The sequence below is a fragment of the Carassius carassius genome, chromosome 2, assembly GCF_963082965.1.
Source record: "Carassius carassius chromosome 2, fCarCar2.1, whole genome shotgun sequence".
NCBI lineage: Eukaryota > Metazoa > Chordata > Actinopteri > Cypriniformes > Cyprinidae > Carassius > Carassius carassius.
In genome coordinates, this window is record NC_081756.1 from 6,473,564 (window position 1) to 6,490,285 (window position 16,722).

Genomic DNA, 16,722 nt, shown 5'->3' on the forward strand with positions numbered 1-16,722 from the left:
ACATTGTTACCATACCCATATTAAACAATAATTCACCCACAAATTGAATCTTGCTCACGTTAACTCACCCATGTGTGCAACCTATATGTGTTTTTCCCACACAACTCTAATCCAGCACATAAGTTAAATAAATAAAACTTGGAAACTCTATTTCTGCATTTAGCTTTGTGTAATGAATAAAAATAAATTCAATCACTGAAATAATGCATTTAAAAGTTTTGGATGTGTCGCAATAGAGCATGCAACTTTAGCCAGGGTAGCCATATAAATTTTTTTTACAAGAATAAAATCAGCAGGGTTGTTCATTTTAGATTTCAGTAAACAAAAACGTGATAAACAATTGTGTGAATTATTTGATGTAGGACTTTATTCTAGGACTTCTATATTCTTTGCTTTAATACAGTGTGTGTCATTTTAAGTCTATCCCAGCTTCAGTTTCATCCACATAAAATTCAATATTCAAATATTTGATGGCGGACGTGTCTACGTGCTTGGAGCTGTAGAATGAGGCATCTACACTTTTAAAAATATAGGTGCTTAAAAGGTTCTTCACAGCAATGCCATAGAAGAACCATTTTTGGTTCCACAAAGAACCATCCAGTCAAAGTTTCTTTAAACTACCATCTCTTTCTTACTTTTTTATAATCTAAAGAACCTTCTTTTGCCACAAAGGACCTTCAAAGATTGTTCAGATGTTAGCTAAATGTTCTTTATGGAACCATTTAGACATCAAAGGTTCTTCTATGGCATCGTGAAGAACCTTTATTTTTAAGAATATACTTATATCTATGCTATGATAGGGAAGATTTTCAGTGAATAACTAACATTTGGGCCATGATATAATATAATAACTTTGTAGGTCAAATTAAATGACTTATTAATGCACACAAGTTACGTGGACTAGTTTTTATGATCTCTGTTTTACGGCTTGACAAACGTGAACCGTGTATTACAAGTGTGATTCAATACCCTGATCGCACATGTACATCAAAGAGATGTCTATTTGACGTCTACATCTGCAAAACATATTTTTTAGAGTGTTTGCTCATCTGCAATACGTCTATACGATGTTTCCTATTAGATGTCAAATAGACGTTTAGAAGATGCCTTTAAGATGTTTATGATTTAGAATGTATGTAAAACTGACATCTTATTTGATTTCTTCTATCTGGGTATGACAGAATTATATTGGTTTGAATTACTTCATTCAACACTTTAACCCATTCAAATATAAATATATATATATATATATATATATATATATATATATATATATATATATATATATATATATTGTAGTAGTTTGTATAATGTGGTATAATACAGGTGTTTACAATACAAAGTGCTTGTGTTAAGGGACAGAAACCAAAAACCAATCAGAATTCATTATGCAAACTTCACAATGTAGTCTCTTAAATGGGTTTCGAAATGCAAACATTTTCAAAGTCTACACGTAAGTGGGAGATTTTAAGATTTTTTATTGTACATTTTATTGTAAAAGTATAGCTAATAAACACTAAATAAAGCAGATTGATCTATGTGTGCAGCTAAATTATTTAGATAAAGCAGAAATGAAGCCAAATAATACAAGAACAACAATTTTCATAACAGATCTTATTATTTCATAAGTTTCCTGAAGTACTTTCAGATGATGTTTGAAATAATTGCATAGCTGTATTGGCAAACTGAGCAAATTCCTTTCATTCAAAACAATATCAAATGGTTTCCTCATGATAACGAGAAGCATGAAGCAGACATGGGAACTAAGAAGGAAGTATTGGAAAACGCCCAAACGACATTTTAAAGACCGTTGTTATCCAGGAGTGATGAATGGATCGCCCTGAAGGTACATATCATAATTGCATGTCACTTCTGTGGTTTGCACAAGAGACAGATTCATCTGTCTGAATACGTGCGATTCACACAAGTATTCATATCATATCGTCAATCTACAGACCACTTTGCCAATTGATATTAGTAATCATATGCTCATAAATTCTTGTGAATTTCAAGATTTCCTGAAAAAAACACTCATTTTATTTGCTATCATGAAATCACTAGTTTGAATTATATTGGTTACCTAAACACTCATATCCACTGAGCACTAGTTAGTTGTGGCATAAAGCTTAAAAAGGTATGTGGTAACTAACTGAATCAAACCCTCTACATAACAGTAATACCTAAATTGTTACATTTTTATGTAAGATCAACTATATAAGAAATAAGCATATAAATCTTCAGGATTTCAAGCCAGGGTTGGATTTTGCATAAGTTCATTTGAATGTGATGAGGTAGTCTGGATAAGCCTGGCAGTCGTGGAAAACCACAAACATGGAGGGATTTTGAATATTATCTACCACGCTATCATAGAGGTCAGGTGCCGCACGCACAGGTGGCGTCTTCATGTCACCCTGACCCTGAGTGTAATAACCCGTAAGCACACGAGCCACAAACATGAGCTGAGTCCCGTCTGCTGCAGGAACTGAATAGGTAGCATCGGCAGAGTAGCTGGCGTTCACAGCAAAGTATGTCCCATGTCCATAGACGGTGGCTGAGAATAGAAAAAGTAATCATTATCATTTAGTCTGCAAACTGAGCAATAGCAGCATGTTCTAGTGATTTTTTTTAAGTTAAAATGTTACTACATATTGCAAATAGTGGCAATTATCTGCACCTCAGTCTTGTAGTACACTGTAAAACACTATACAATATTAACGTATTGAGTGTAAATTGTAATTTTAACTAAAAATTAATGGCATCTTACTGGGACAATAAAGCCCTCCCTACACCTATCATAACCCTACATGATACTGTATTTTTAACTTTTTTATTATATTCTTCATTTTAATTGAAAATAAATACATTTCTGATGTGATTTGAAATTTGAAAAGGGAGAATAAAAATGCCAAAAGGTGGATTCCAACCCAGGTCGATTGCATTAAAATGACTAGGTTACACGTTTTACCATCTGCGCCACTGGAGTTGATGAGTATTAGTTGTCTTTTGCAGTGTTGACTATCAGAATCACACGTTGGTGGGCGGAGTTAGTGTAAATAACTACAGCCAACAAGGTGCACTATTTGCACTTAGTGTGAATAGACACTCCGGAAGAATTTATGAGACCATCAGTGACTGACTGGGAAATCTGTTTACTAGACTGTTAAACTATAAAGAGGAAGTTCATCCAATGTTTGGCCAAAACCTACAATTCTGTCATCACTTGCTGATGGTTTGTCACTGATACATGTTATTGCATGACTTCAAAGGACTTTGAGTGAGTCAGATGAACTTCAATTGGTTTATAGTGACTATGAGTGTCAAGGTAAAAAAATTACTAAATGTACCTTTACGTGCCTTGACACTCATAGTCACTATAAACCAAGCTGTTCATAAAGGTTGTATATTGGTCACCAACAAATAGTTACAGAATTTCCATTTTAAAACCTTTAAAATAATAATTAAAAAAGCAGTTACCATTTTGCCCTGCAAAGTTGCGATTAAAGTTTGACTTCATGATGGATGAGCAGGATGCCTCTGATGTGCCGTGATAAAGGACCTTCTCTCTTGCTCCCACAAGAGGATCATTTCTGTTTTCCAGCTCTATTTTACGTCCCTCGTATAACCGCCGAAGATTCATGTTCTGGATGCGCTCGATCTGTGGAAATATATTTGCACTCGAACAGCCATATACAGATATACCTGATAGACTTCACATTCACATCTGTTGTTCTTCATAGACAAACTATAAAGACTGTACTGCCATACGAAATGAAAAGTGAAGTGACGTGAAGCCAAGTATGGTGTCTCGTTACTCAGAATTTGTACTCTACATTTAACCCATCCAAGTGCACACAGCAGTGAGTAGTGAACACACTAGTCTTGTTTTAGACTGACTGTAATCCTAAAATACAACTAGATATGAATGAAGCCATTGTGGAGTTCTTTATGTCCTTCGATGGTTTGTGTCATGTAAAGCACACTCAGATGGTGTCAGCTGTCAAACCTTGAGCACTGTTTTGTAGACGGTCGTCTTGAAGCCCATCTTCACAATCTGGTACTCTTTAGATGACGGATCTAAGACAATCACTTTTAAGAGGTCACTCTGACTCATGTTGTCCCAGTAGATTGGCAAAGTGAAATCTGAAATGCAAAATAATGAGGGTTTTGATTTAGCTGGAATTGTTATGTATCCGTTTATATTATAGATATAGATAGGTGGTTTTCAACTGGACAAAGATTTGATATTTTTTTATCTGTATCACAGTATCAAATACATATTTAAAATAATCTGGGCCATATTTTCATATACTATGAAGGCAGTTTCTCACCTGAAGGGTTCACCAGTCGTTTGAGAGCAGTCACCTGTCCTGAATCACATGATGTGGCCTCCATCTTTTGCAGATCCACAGTCCATTTCTTACCCTGTGCATCCTCAATTCCATCTTTCACATCTCCTTTCTCAAGCTTATAATTCACGTCTATTGGTACCTTCTGCCAAATGCCCTGTGGTCCCAGAATGCACCACGTGACCTGACTGAAGAGGAAGGTCTGGTCCTTCTCTCTTACCTTAGAGTTTGGGAGAAATAAAATGTTAGGCTTGGCAAATGAATAAATGAATAATCATGAAAAACTATTAACCCTTAATCAGTCCTAGGGGTCCAGCTGAGCCCACTGGACTTTTAATCAATTTTAAAAAGTGTTACCTTCGTCTCAAGGGCATGAGACTCTGTGACTTTCCCTAAATAATTTCTACATTTTCTAAAAGCACACTAAAGGTGTGTAAAAAAAAAGTAAAATAATAATACAGTTTATGGTTTAATTAAACATGAATAGGGAAAAAAAAAAATTGTTTGTCCGAAGAAAAATCGGTATAAATCTGAAAATTGTTACATTTAAATAAAGGTCTGTTCATAGAGCATAAGCACAAAGTGGAACGAACTTTCTATCACACACACCCACACCCACACACACATAGTGCCAGCACGCGGCATAGGTGACATAGGCAGTTGCCTATAGGGCTTAAAATGACTTTTTATGGCGCTTCTACACCAATATATTAAGCTAAATATTTTCTGACAGTTAACATAATTTTAGTACTGATCGATCATCGGACTGATTAAAATAAAATTGACATCAACGAAAAATAAGATATGACAACATGTCATGTTGGACTCATTTAAACACTTTCTGCATCATGAATGCATTAATAATTATGCATGGCGCATCTAGTTAATATAGTTTTGCCATTTATGCGCTCTAGAATTAAAAAAAATGTATAATTAAAAAAAATGAGTGCAAAAGAAAATGATCATGCAATGTTGATTTAATTTTATTTAGGCTACATTACTGCTTGCTTTTAATGCACCAAAAAAATTCTAAATGTCTATTATTTAGCATTCATAAAATGAAATAATTAAGTTTAAGTATGTCATTTTCTACTGTATGCACAAAATTGAAATGAAATGTATGGGTAAATTTAGCCTTTATTTTGTTGTCTTTGTTGCTTGTTAAGACTACTTTAGGCTTTTCATTTAGGATCCAAAAAGACACACAAGTGATTTTATCCTCCCACACTGGAGACCCGGGTTTGAGATTCACTTGGAGCACCTGCTTCACATAGTTGTAGGAATTGGTCGTATCTGGTCTCTTCAATAGGCTATTTTAACAGATTCACTCATAAAATACCTACAACGTGCTTCAACATATCCATTTATAATTAAATTTATGCTAATACTTATCTATATTTGTTATGTTATGTTATGTTATGTAGTAGAGATTGGAAAAGTCAACATTGTCAGAATTTCTAATAAAGGGAAAGAGAGAGAGAAAATGGCAGATAAACTGTCAACTGTCAACGTCTGCCAAATGTGCATGGACTTGTAAAAACTATAGTTCATGATATGCAGTATCATTATCAGTGTTTTGCATTTTGCTTGTTTTTTTCCTCTTGTTTATTAGCCATGTGATATATATATATATATATATATATATATATATATATATATATATATATATATATATATAATATATATACATATATACAATAAGTTTTATTGTTCTGTGTACCCTTCACTCCTCTCCAGTACTGTTTATTGGTGCTGCTGTTGTTTTGTTTGTATTATATTGATTTTATTTACTCAATATTCATCTTTTGTTGTAAAGAAAGAATTAAATTTATTGAAATAAGTGAATATATAAATTATATAAATCTGAAATAAATAGTATGTGATCATTACAGTCATGTCTTTTAGTGGTTACTTGTAACGTTTCTGCAAATTTATGTATAAAAATTTGCAAAATGATATCAGACAACAAATTCTAACTTTGACAAAAATACAGATTTACTTTATGTATTTTAGAATGTTTAAATAAATACTTCACAAAATATATATCATAAAGTTGTGAGGAGAGGTTGAAGCATCAAGAAAAATGAAGTGAAAATGAAATGAGTCGATATGGACCTCTATTGGATATATGTGTTCATTGCACTTTCTTTCTTTAACTATAATTCCTAAAGTTTTTCCACAAACATGCACATGGCACGATTCCATCCCTAACACGTAGAGCAATGTCCAAAAACAATTTAGATTTAATTAAGATAATCATTTAAGTGATTTTTTAAAATAAAAAATTAGACAATTTATGGCATAGTTTAGTAATTGTGCAGTAAATAGTAAAAAAACTACCAAATATCCGCAAAAACACAGCATAAAATTAAATAAAAAAATAATATATAGTTTGCCATGTTAAAAAAAAAAAAAAATCCTTAAACAATCGCTCTGTAAATGTTTTACTCCAAGGACCAAAAACGTAAACCCTACTCGAGGACTGATTAAGGGTTAAATGATTGGCATACAATTGCAGTGTATATGTATGTGTGTGTGTGTGTGTGTGTGTGTATAAGTCAAGGTAAGGAAAGGGCCATGAGCCACGACTCAAACTCAGGACACTTGTAGACACAAAAGCACTATGCCTACGCGCTGTTTACAAATCTATGGCCAATTGACTATTATTTGCAAATTCTATGCATTATGTGCCGAGGCAATTGTGTGGAGAGCTCATTTAATTTGAATGTTAATTCATTGTTATTCTCACCTGTCTGCGAAGTGCATCTTGTATCAGTCTAACCACCTCATTCACTCCGTTCCTCTGCCCTTTTACTACCCATCCTTCAGAACTGCTCTGTTCTATCTGCAGGTGCAATGAATTCACTTTAGAGAGCAGCTGGTCCATCTCCTCTGGAGTGAGGCGTTCAATCTCATCAGGAAAGAAAGCGTGTGTGGAGCACTGGTCCTGATATGCCTGCTGAAGATCTCTGCAGGCATCAGAAACATCATCATCGGTGTGACCTATGACTAGAAACGCTGCTGTGCTCTCGGTGTCAGGCAAAGATGTCACTAAAGAACTCAAGTCCAAAGGGACTGGTAAGGGTAAGGAATGTGATCTGCTTGATCTAGTTAATCCACTGTGCCTGATACTGGCTGCACTGCATCCTCTGGTGGTTGCACTGGTAAGTACAAGAGGTGCAGGAGCTGAAAAAGGTGAATGTGCAAAATTAATAATGAGTGTCTAATGAAAACACTGTAAAAAAAAAAATGATTAAAAACATACCCTTGATTTTTGCATTAGATGGGCAAGAAATAAAAGTGCCTATGCATTGTGCAGATTCATTCTCACCTGTTAACTGTGTATTGCTACCAAAAATTTGTTTTGCTGTCGCTTTGAATGCTAGGAAAACGTTAATCTTCAGCAGAATGATCCGAATGATTTTGAGACGTTGAAGATTCGCTCCTTGAACACCTTCCTTTACTCCCTCTAGAATGGACTTGGCCACCACATTTGGATCCAAACCTCCTTGTCCTGCAGAGATCACACATTTACATTGACATGGCTGTCTATGACGCCAAAACATTCCTACTATTTCATTCATTTGCAGTTTTGAGTTTATTTCTTGCAGTTTTGAGTTTATATCCTGCAATTTTTATTTTGTATTTCAATTTTGAGTTTATCCTGCAATTTTGAGTTTATATCTCACAATATTGAGTTTGCATCTTGCCATTATGAGTTTATCTCATAATTCAGAGGTTATGTCTTGCAATTTTAAGTTTACATCTTGCAATTCTGAGAATATTTTTTAACTCTGAGGTGGAAACAGACCTTCATCATTATACAGTAGGAGATAGTAAATGGGGAAAAATACATAAAACAAACTACTTACTACAACAAGAAATATACATTTTTTTTTCACAATGCAAGTAAGAATGAAGGTACTGACCAGCGCAGATGGCAGGAATGGCCACAGACCTGTAGAAGCCGTGCTCACATTGAACCACTATTTCTTTTGCCAAGGTCTTGATAACATCAGGTTTTCTCTCTCCACAAACATGCAGGATTGTCTTACAGGGGAAGCCTCCTGGTGGGGTTGTGAAAATCTGCCCGCTCGCTACCTGAGCTGGAGAATATATGAAAGGGATAGTGTTAAATGATATATTGCATGTACATATTTCATTAATTAAATCCTTTATCTATTTTAAAGAGCCATTTGGTTTTCTGTATTTTATAAAAAATTGCTTTCTAACTATACTTGCAAACAGGCTCAATTTCTTCGTATTTTCAAAAAAACACACTGGTTCTAATAAAGGCATGCGATTCTGTTTAGAAAATTTTCAAAAGAAATGGCTTTCAGGGAAAGTTTCATTTGATAGATAGGTCTATCAATTCCATAAAACTTTGTGTTAAAATTACTTACAATGCTTGCATACATACAGTAGGTATTACTTAGTGCATTCAAAAAATTCTTGACAGAAGTCTTTTCATAAATGAAATAAATTCAAAAGCTAATTTTATAAAAGAGGCTGTAGTTTATTTTTCTTACCGCCTGTCAGTTGAGCCTGGATTTGAGGTCCTGCCTTAGTAAGGATGTCCTTACACACTCCTGTGATGGACAGGTAAAACACTCTCTTATGTTCTACATAGTGTATCAGTAATGTTTTGGTTATTAAATTACAAAATCTGCATGAATACCAGCTGTCTTGAAGTCCTTAAAGTCAGTGGTGTTCACGATGGCATCAGTGGTCTCGTTAGTGATGTCTCCAAACACCAGATGAAGTTCAATCCCATCAAATGGCATGATGATCTCATCAAGGTCAGAGGTCAGTGACTGAAACAGAGCTGTGGTGACAGATAAAGACATGTACAGATGTAAGAAACCTTGGAAGGTTTAGTTAAATGTAGAAATTTCCAATACACAACAACAAATCCTTTGTGTGCATGAGCTCTACTGGCCAGTTAGACGCATTCTGAGGGTCATTCAGACATTTATCATTGACTATTTTTCATTTTATCACACAGCATCATGCTTTTGATATGTCATAGTGTCAAAATGTGCTTTGGCATGTTCCTAAGTTACTATATCTAACCTGTAAGTGAGCTTATTTATATATATAAATAAATGAATCTCCCTTGCCTTTCCCTGTATTGTCCACCATCTTTGCACTCAGATTCCCACAGACTGTCTGGAACATCTGCAAAAAATGTCCAAAATAGGGTTAAGAATAGAAATCACTGAAATAAACTCCACTGCACTGAGTGCGTATGTTATATAGATAGCTTACCTCTTCAGAATGAGCATAATTAGCCATTATTGCGATACAAATGGTGCCCAGACAACCAGTGGGTCCAGATACAAATTCACAGATTTCATGAGTAAGAATATAAACAGAGTCTTTGACCGGTACTGACAGCACTATGCCGGGTCCGATTACTGGCAATGTAACAGATCCCCAAGAGTTCTGCTTACACAGCTCAAAAACTCTGCGAAGTCCAGAGCGAAGCGCCTAAGACAAGATCACAATATCAGAAAATACATTACTGATGGCAAAACTACTAAACCTTTCCTTTCCAATCAATGTTTCCTGTCTAATTATTTACTTATGTGGCCAGTAGTCATGTAATAGGCAGACCCCGCTTTGAGTTTGGGTCCTGATCACCCTGTCTGGGGTTCTCTTACGAGAGCTCTCTCGTACTGCGTCTTAGCTAAGACGCTACGGGAAAAGTCTCTTTTCACGAAATAGTGAAGCAAAAAATTATCCTTAATTTTGTATTTTTGTAAAGCGCATTTGCAGCAGTACACAGCCATAGGCGAGACGGCTCGTTCGCTCATTGGATTGTTCTGCGGCAACTGCACAGCCTATCGAGCGCAGGCTGATGCAACATCAGACCAATAAGGGCGCTGTGCGCCCTTCTTGCCACTTCCCGCCGAAACGGAGCTCGAAAAGGCTATAAAAGGAGCTCGAAAAGGCTGACTCACCTGATTTTTCATCTCTTCAGCGAAGCTCACGCATAGAAAGCATATCAGCGGGATGAGCCATTCTGAGCCACCTTCAGAGGCCCAGCAGACAGGGGATACCGATAAGGAGCTGATGCGAGTACTCGCTCTGGCCGCGGCGAGCCTCGGCCTCGAGTGGTCTGCACCAGCGCCCCCTTCACGTTCCCGGCTGGATGGTAGCTATCTCCCGGATGAGCGTTCTTCTTCAAGCTCAAAGCACGCCCCCTTTCTTCCTGAGCTTCACGAAGAAGTGGCGAAAGCTTGGAACGCTCCATTTTCGGCGAGAATCCATTCATCTGTTTCGCCAGCATTCTCCACACTGGACGGTGCTAAGAACAGAGGCTACCTGTCACTTCCGCCGGTGGAACAGGCTATAGCAGCGCACCTTTGCTAACTCCTGCTGGCCTCTTCGGATCATCCGTCAACGAGTTTGTGGAGAGATTCGCCGAGGACCAGAAAGCTTCGCAGGCGTTCAAGCACTTCTTGCCGAAGCGCTCCGGTTCTGCAGCTAGCCGCTCTAGACCGGCCCCACAGAGCTCTCAGTCATGCCCACCGCCTCCTACTGCGTCATCGCGACAGCATCAGCAACGCAGCTCGGGACCCCGTTCTCGCTCTTCAAGCCGTCGCCCCGCGCCCCGGGAGCCACGGCAGAGGATTGCGGTGAAGCCGGAAGCCCCGAAAGCACCCTAGCACTGCTGGGAAAGCGCCGGTGTTCGAGTTCCGCTGCGTCGAGCTCTCACCGAAGCGCGCCGCTGTTGCAGTTCCAAGAGTTGTGACTGCCTCAGTGTCTTCTGCAATGCGCAAGCCTGCACGAGTGCCCGCTTGCCTGCACACAAAAGCCGTTATCACAGCTACCCAGATGTTTCACGAAAAGAGTGTTTTTTTTTCTGGTGTTCCGGCCACCGGGAGCCGCGGCAGAGGATTGCGGTGAAGCCGGAAGCCCCGAAAGCATCCTAGCAGTGCTGGGAAAGCGCCGGTGTTCGAGTTCCGCTGCGTCGAGCTCTCACCCAAGCGCGCCGCTGTTGCAGTTCCAAGAGTTGTGACTGCCTCAGTGTCTTCTGCAATGCGCAAGCCTGCACGAGTGCCCGCTTGCCTGCACACAAAAGCCGTTATCACGGCTACCCAGATGTTTCACGAAAAGAGTGTTTTTTTTTCTGGTGTTCCGGCCACGGCCGATGGTGCTATAAATGTAGTGACGATGCCCACTCCTCATTGCCCATCTCCACATGTAAGCACAGCCCTGCACACAGGGCCTGCGCCCATAAATGCGACTCAAGTCGATCGCGCACACTGCATAGTAAGCGTGCCCACCCCTCAGTGCCCACAATTACTATGTCACACGCGTCATGTGGTTTCTGTAAAAACGAAACCCGTGCACGCTCGTCCGGCCACGGCCGATGGTGCTATAAATGCAGTGATGATGCCCACTCCTCAGTGCCCATCTCCACATGTAAGCACAGCCCTGCACACAGGGCTCGCGCACATAAGATCGACACAGATTGGTCGAGCGCGCCGCATAGTAAACGTGCCCACTTCCCAGTGCCCACATACACAATGTCACATACGGCGCGGGGCTTCTGTAAAAACGAGGCCCGTGCACGTACACTCTGCACAGGCAGACAGCGAGTTGAAAGTGGTAAATGTGCACACATGCAGCCCACAGTTACTCGCAGACATATCGAGTCCCACGGGACCTGCTCAGCCTTCCCCCAGTCGGTTAAGCGCCGGGACGGGGTCGAGGAGGAGCGATCTGCCCGCTGTGATCAGCGCGCTCCCCGCCTCAAATGCGCAGCACACCCGAGCGCCGCCGTTGCCCAGTCAACAGAGCGCCCTTCGCATCCAGCCCTTAGCCATTCATGCAGATGCATGGTCAGCGCTTCCAGGGGTTTCGGATTGGGTGCTAGGCATTATAAAGAGAGGCTACTCACTACAGTTTTCTCGACACCCTCTGCGCTTTTCAGCGCTTTTCAGAAACTACGGTCAAAACAGAAGTAGCACACATACTTCGGGCCGAAATATCAAAACTGTTGAGCAAAGGGGCTGTAGAGCCTGTGTCTCAAGCTCAAAGCGAGGGGGGGCTGTACAGCAGATACTTTCTGGTGCCCAAGAGAGACGGGGGTCTCAGGCCCATACTGGATCTAAGACAGCTGAATAAGGCATTGATGAAACGCAAATTCAAAATGCTTACGACCAGGAAGCTCCTCGCGCAGATTCGCAGAGGGGACTGGTTCATGTCAATAGATCTGAGGGACGCGTATTGTCAAATACAGATAGCGTCAAACCACAGGCGATATTTGAGATTCGCCTTCGAGGGCCAGGCATACCAGTTTACAGTCCTGCCGTTCGGCTTGTCCGTGGCTCCTCATACGTTTACGAGGTGCATGGATGCAGCGCTCGCTCCTCTCAGACTCAGAGGCATGCGAGTGCTGAATTATTTGGACGACTGGCTGGTTCTGGCCCGATCACGAGCGGAGCTCGTGGACCACAGGGCCGTTTTACTCGATCACCTCGAGAAGCTCGGCCTCTGTGTCAATTGGGCGAAGAGTTCGCTGAACCCCAGTCAGACGATTCTGTTTCTGGGTATAGTTCTGAACTCGTGTTCCATGACGGCGCAGCTGTCACCACAGCGCGTGATGGGCATCCAGCGCGCAGCAAGTTCTTTCCGCTGCGGTGCGACGGTGTCCCTCAAACACTGTCAAAAGATGCTGGGCCTCATGGCCTCAGCATCTCCGGCTCTGCAGCTGGGCCTGCTCCACTTGCGCCCCCTGCAGTTCTGGCTGAAGGCGCGGGTGCCGCGCAGAGCGTGGGCGTCTGGCCGGCTGCATTTCAAGGTCAATCAGAGCTGTGTTACAGCTCTGGCACCTTGGACAGCGAACGGCTGGTACCCATCAGGTGTAAGCCTGGGGACTTCCCCGAATGTGAAGATGGTGTCGACGGACGCCTCCACTTCGGGATGGGGAGTGCTGCTCGAGGGCAGACCGTCCTTTGGCCTATGGTCAGAACGGGAAAAGCTCCACCATATCAACTGTCTGGAAATGCTGGCAGTGGAGAACGCGCTGATGCGCTTTTGTCCCCAAATCAAGGATCACCACGTCTTAGTCCGTTCGGACAACATGTCTGTGGTGTCCTACATAAATCGCCAGGGCGGTCTCGGGTCCCGAAACCTTTACAGGCTGGCGGAACGCCTCCTGGTTTGGGCTCAGCGCAACGTGCGTTCGCTGAGGGCAGTGCATGTGCCTGGGCTACAGAATCTGGGTCCAGACAGGCTGTCCAGAGGCAATGTTCCTACGGGCGAATGGACCTACGGACCTCTTCGCGTCCCACGAAAACGCTCACTGCCCCGCGTTCTTTTCCAAGAACGAAAGCGCGCTGTCACGGGAATGGCCGTGCTGCCCGCTTTATGCTTTCCCTCCCGTCTCCCTCCTTCCGCAGGTGATAGAACGGGTGAGAGAAACGAGATGTTCATTACTGCTTGTAGCACCTCTTTGGAAGAACCAACCATGGCTCCCAGATTTGATGCAGTTAGCAGATGTCGCCCCGTGGCCAGTACCGTTGAGGAGGGACCTCCTCTCGCAGGCCAGGGGCTCGATTTGGCACCCTCAACCGGAGTTGTGGTCCCTCCATGTGTGGGCGCTCAACGGTTACCCGCTGATCTCGCAGTGGGAGTGCTAAATACCATCACTCAGGCTAGAGCTCCGTCGACACGACGTCTGTATGCCTCGAAGTGAAGTGCTCATGAAGGGTCCCCCTTTTGAGCCTATCCAATCGGTTAGCCTTCAGCATCTGTCGTTCAAGACAGTCTTCTTGTTGGCTCTCGCTTCGGTGAAGCGTGTGGGTGATTTGCACGCACTCTTGGTGAGCCAGTCATGCTTGGAGTTTGGGCCTAATGACTCAAGGGTCATACTCAAACCTAGGCACGGTTATGTGCCGAAATGCCTCAACACGCCGTTTCGGGCTCAGGTTATTGCCCTGTCTGCCCTGCCGGTGTCAGGAGAGGATAGAGACTCGAGTCTTCTTTGCCCTGTCAGGGTTTTAAGAGCTTATGTGTCTCGCTCTGCTGCCTTTCGGCAGACGGAGCAGCTGTTTGTCTCGTTCGGTGGACGTTCCAAGGGAATGGCTGTTTCGAGACAGACTCTATCCAGATGGATAGTTGACGCCATAGCGTTAGCTTACGCTTCCAGGGGCCTTCAGTGCCCGTTGGGCGTCAGAGCACACTCCACAAGAGGCGTCGCCTCATCGTGGGCGTGGTCTACTGGGATCTCCTTGCAGGATATATGTATGGCGGCAGGTTGGGCCTCGCCGTCTACATTTATCAGGTTCTATAACCTGGAGGTTCCCGCCTTGCAAGGAGGGCTGCTGTCGGTATAGTCGAATCAGGGCCCTGGGGGGAATTCTGAGTTCACGAGCGCTATGCGCTGCCGACTGTTATATGGGCAGTATTGCGTAAGACCCTCATTGCCACATCGGTCGGGCCTTGCCTCGGCTGTGTGATGTCATATTGCCGCATCTACGGATGCTGCTAGATATGGGACGGAGGGCTTTCCCCCCTTTCTGTCCTGGACTCTCTGTGAGTCCCTCAGGTGACTGTGCACTGTAAATCCTGGGCGTTGCTTCAGGTTTATTGGTGTGTGATCCCTGTGCGCACGGCGTTTTACATTGGGTTCCCGTAGCGTCTTAGCTAAGACGCAGTACGAGAGAGCTCTCGTAAGAGAACGTACTCGGTTACTAAACGTAACCTCGGTTCTCTCTAGAAGAGCGAACGAGTACTGCGTTCTCTGCCGTGCGTACGATTCACTCTGGTTCGCTTCGGCGATGAAATAAATCAGGTGAGTCAGCCTTTTTGAGCTCCTTTTATAGGTTGGGCCACACCCGTTTCGGCGGGAAGTGGCAAGAAGGGCGCAAAGCGCCCTTATTGGTCTGATGTTGCATCAGCCTGCGCTCGATAGGCTGTGCAGTTGCCGCAGAACAAGCCAATGAGCGAACGAGCCGTCTCGCCTATGGCTGTGTACTGCTGCAAATGCGCTTTAGAAAAATACAAAATTAAGTATAATTTTTTGCTTCAGTATTTCGTGAAAAGAGTTTTTTCCCGTACCGTCTTAGCTAAGACGCAGTACTCGTTCGCTCTTCTAGAGAGAACCGAGGTTACGTTTAGTAACCGAGTACGTTTTCTGCGATAACAACCGGCTGGATGTACATTATCCCTTACTTATATAGACATATAGTCATGATTAGTATTCTGTTGTGTTGTGTTGTACTGTAATGATTATTTTATGACTTATAGTTTCCTTGTATTGTATTATTTTATTATTTTATTTTATTTGCTATTGTTTGTGACACTTTGGGTTTCGGAAAAGAGCATTATAAATGAAATGAATAATACTATTTATTGTTTTCCTTTAAATCCCATCCGTTCAATATTTTTGTCATACCTTTTCGCTATTGTGCTTGTTTCCTTTCGGCGCACATTCCACAAAGAAAACCTTGGAGCATCCCAACGCCGGTGTCGCGTCCACCTCCAGGACTTCTCCAGGCTTAAGCTTGTTCTTTCCCTTTGCATTGTTGAAGTTATTTTGAAGCTGCTGTCCTGCTTTATTCAACAGGGATGATCCAATCAAGGTTGAGGTCATGTTTGTTTGGATCATCGGAGCAACAAACACATCTGCCTGTAATTATACCAGTTACAATAGTTACTCAACGGTTGTGTTTGAGAGATATAACATATAAATACAAAGTCAAAAATATAATTTAGACTTACATGCTGTTGTTCAAGACTACCAACCACAACGTTAATGTCTATCGCTTTGTCAGAGTCCAGAGAGTCTTGGGTAGATGCAGATGTAAATGGTAGACTGAGACTGCTCATGTATTTGGGTACTTTACCTCTTTTCTGCTTATTGTCAATAGGCAGTATCCCAACCATATAAGAGTTCTTCACCATTTGGAAGATCCTTGCACCTTCACTGTGAAATAACTGTTGAACTCCAGGTCCTTTCACCTCACATCGTTTAGTGACAAGACACTGAAGACATGACTCAAGGCTGTCCTTCAAGGTCTCAACTTCACAGCGAGGTCCCGTGAGGTGGACACATGGTGAAGGTGAACTTGTTGGCTTTATTTCCACACTGCTCTTCTTCATGCCGCCAATTGCCAAGATCTCAGAGAAGTGCTCTGCCATCTCTGGACTGGGAAGAGGCAGGGAGACATGATGGATCTGATGATTTCTTTTGTATTCCAGCACAATGTTCTTCAGCTCACTGACTTCAGGAGTATAGCCCACAAGTTGAACCTTGGGGTCAGGAGTTGATTCATCCTGGTATTTAAGCTCCACTTTGACACTTTTGTGATTGGCCTGCTTGACAGCTTCGCTCAAATCGTCCTTCAGCTTAGTAAATGCA

At 42.0% G+C, this 16,722-nt stretch overlaps 3 protein-coding genes across 3 annotated transcripts in view; all 3 read right to left on the bottom strand.

Annotated features, from left to right (window-relative positions):
• LOC132096107 (aerolysin-like protein) overlaps positions 1-16,722 on the bottom strand; it is a 254,098-nt gene that overhangs the window by 204,484 nt on the left and 32,892 nt on the right.
• Positions 1,600-9,167, bottom strand: LOC132096365 (protein mono-ADP-ribosyltransferase PARP14-like). The gene is made up of 9 exons (XM_059501674.1): positions 9,025-9,167; positions 8,876-8,935; positions 8,276-8,452; positions 7,678-7,860; positions 7,096-7,532; positions 4,329-4,566; positions 4,004-4,140; positions 3,475-3,655; positions 1,600-2,551 (listed from the first exon to the last, which is right to left on the bottom strand). The coding sequence occupies exons 1-9, from the start codon at positions 9,128-9,130 to the stop codon at positions 2,274-2,276; spliced, it is 1,797 nt and encodes a 598-aa protein (XP_059357657.1). The 5' UTR covers positions 9,131-9,167; the 3' UTR covers positions 1,600-2,273.
• LOC132096101 (uncharacterized) lies at positions 9,289-16,716 on the bottom strand. Its single transcript, XM_059501262.1, has 5 exons — positions 16,083-16,716; positions 15,757-15,990; positions 9,615-9,836; positions 9,467-9,524; positions 9,289-9,299 (listed from the first exon to the last, which is right to left on the bottom strand). Exons 1-5 carry the CDS (start codon positions 16,500-16,502, stop codon positions 9,289-9,291), a joined length of 945 nt encoding a protein of 314 aa, XP_059357245.1. The 5' UTR covers positions 16,503-16,716.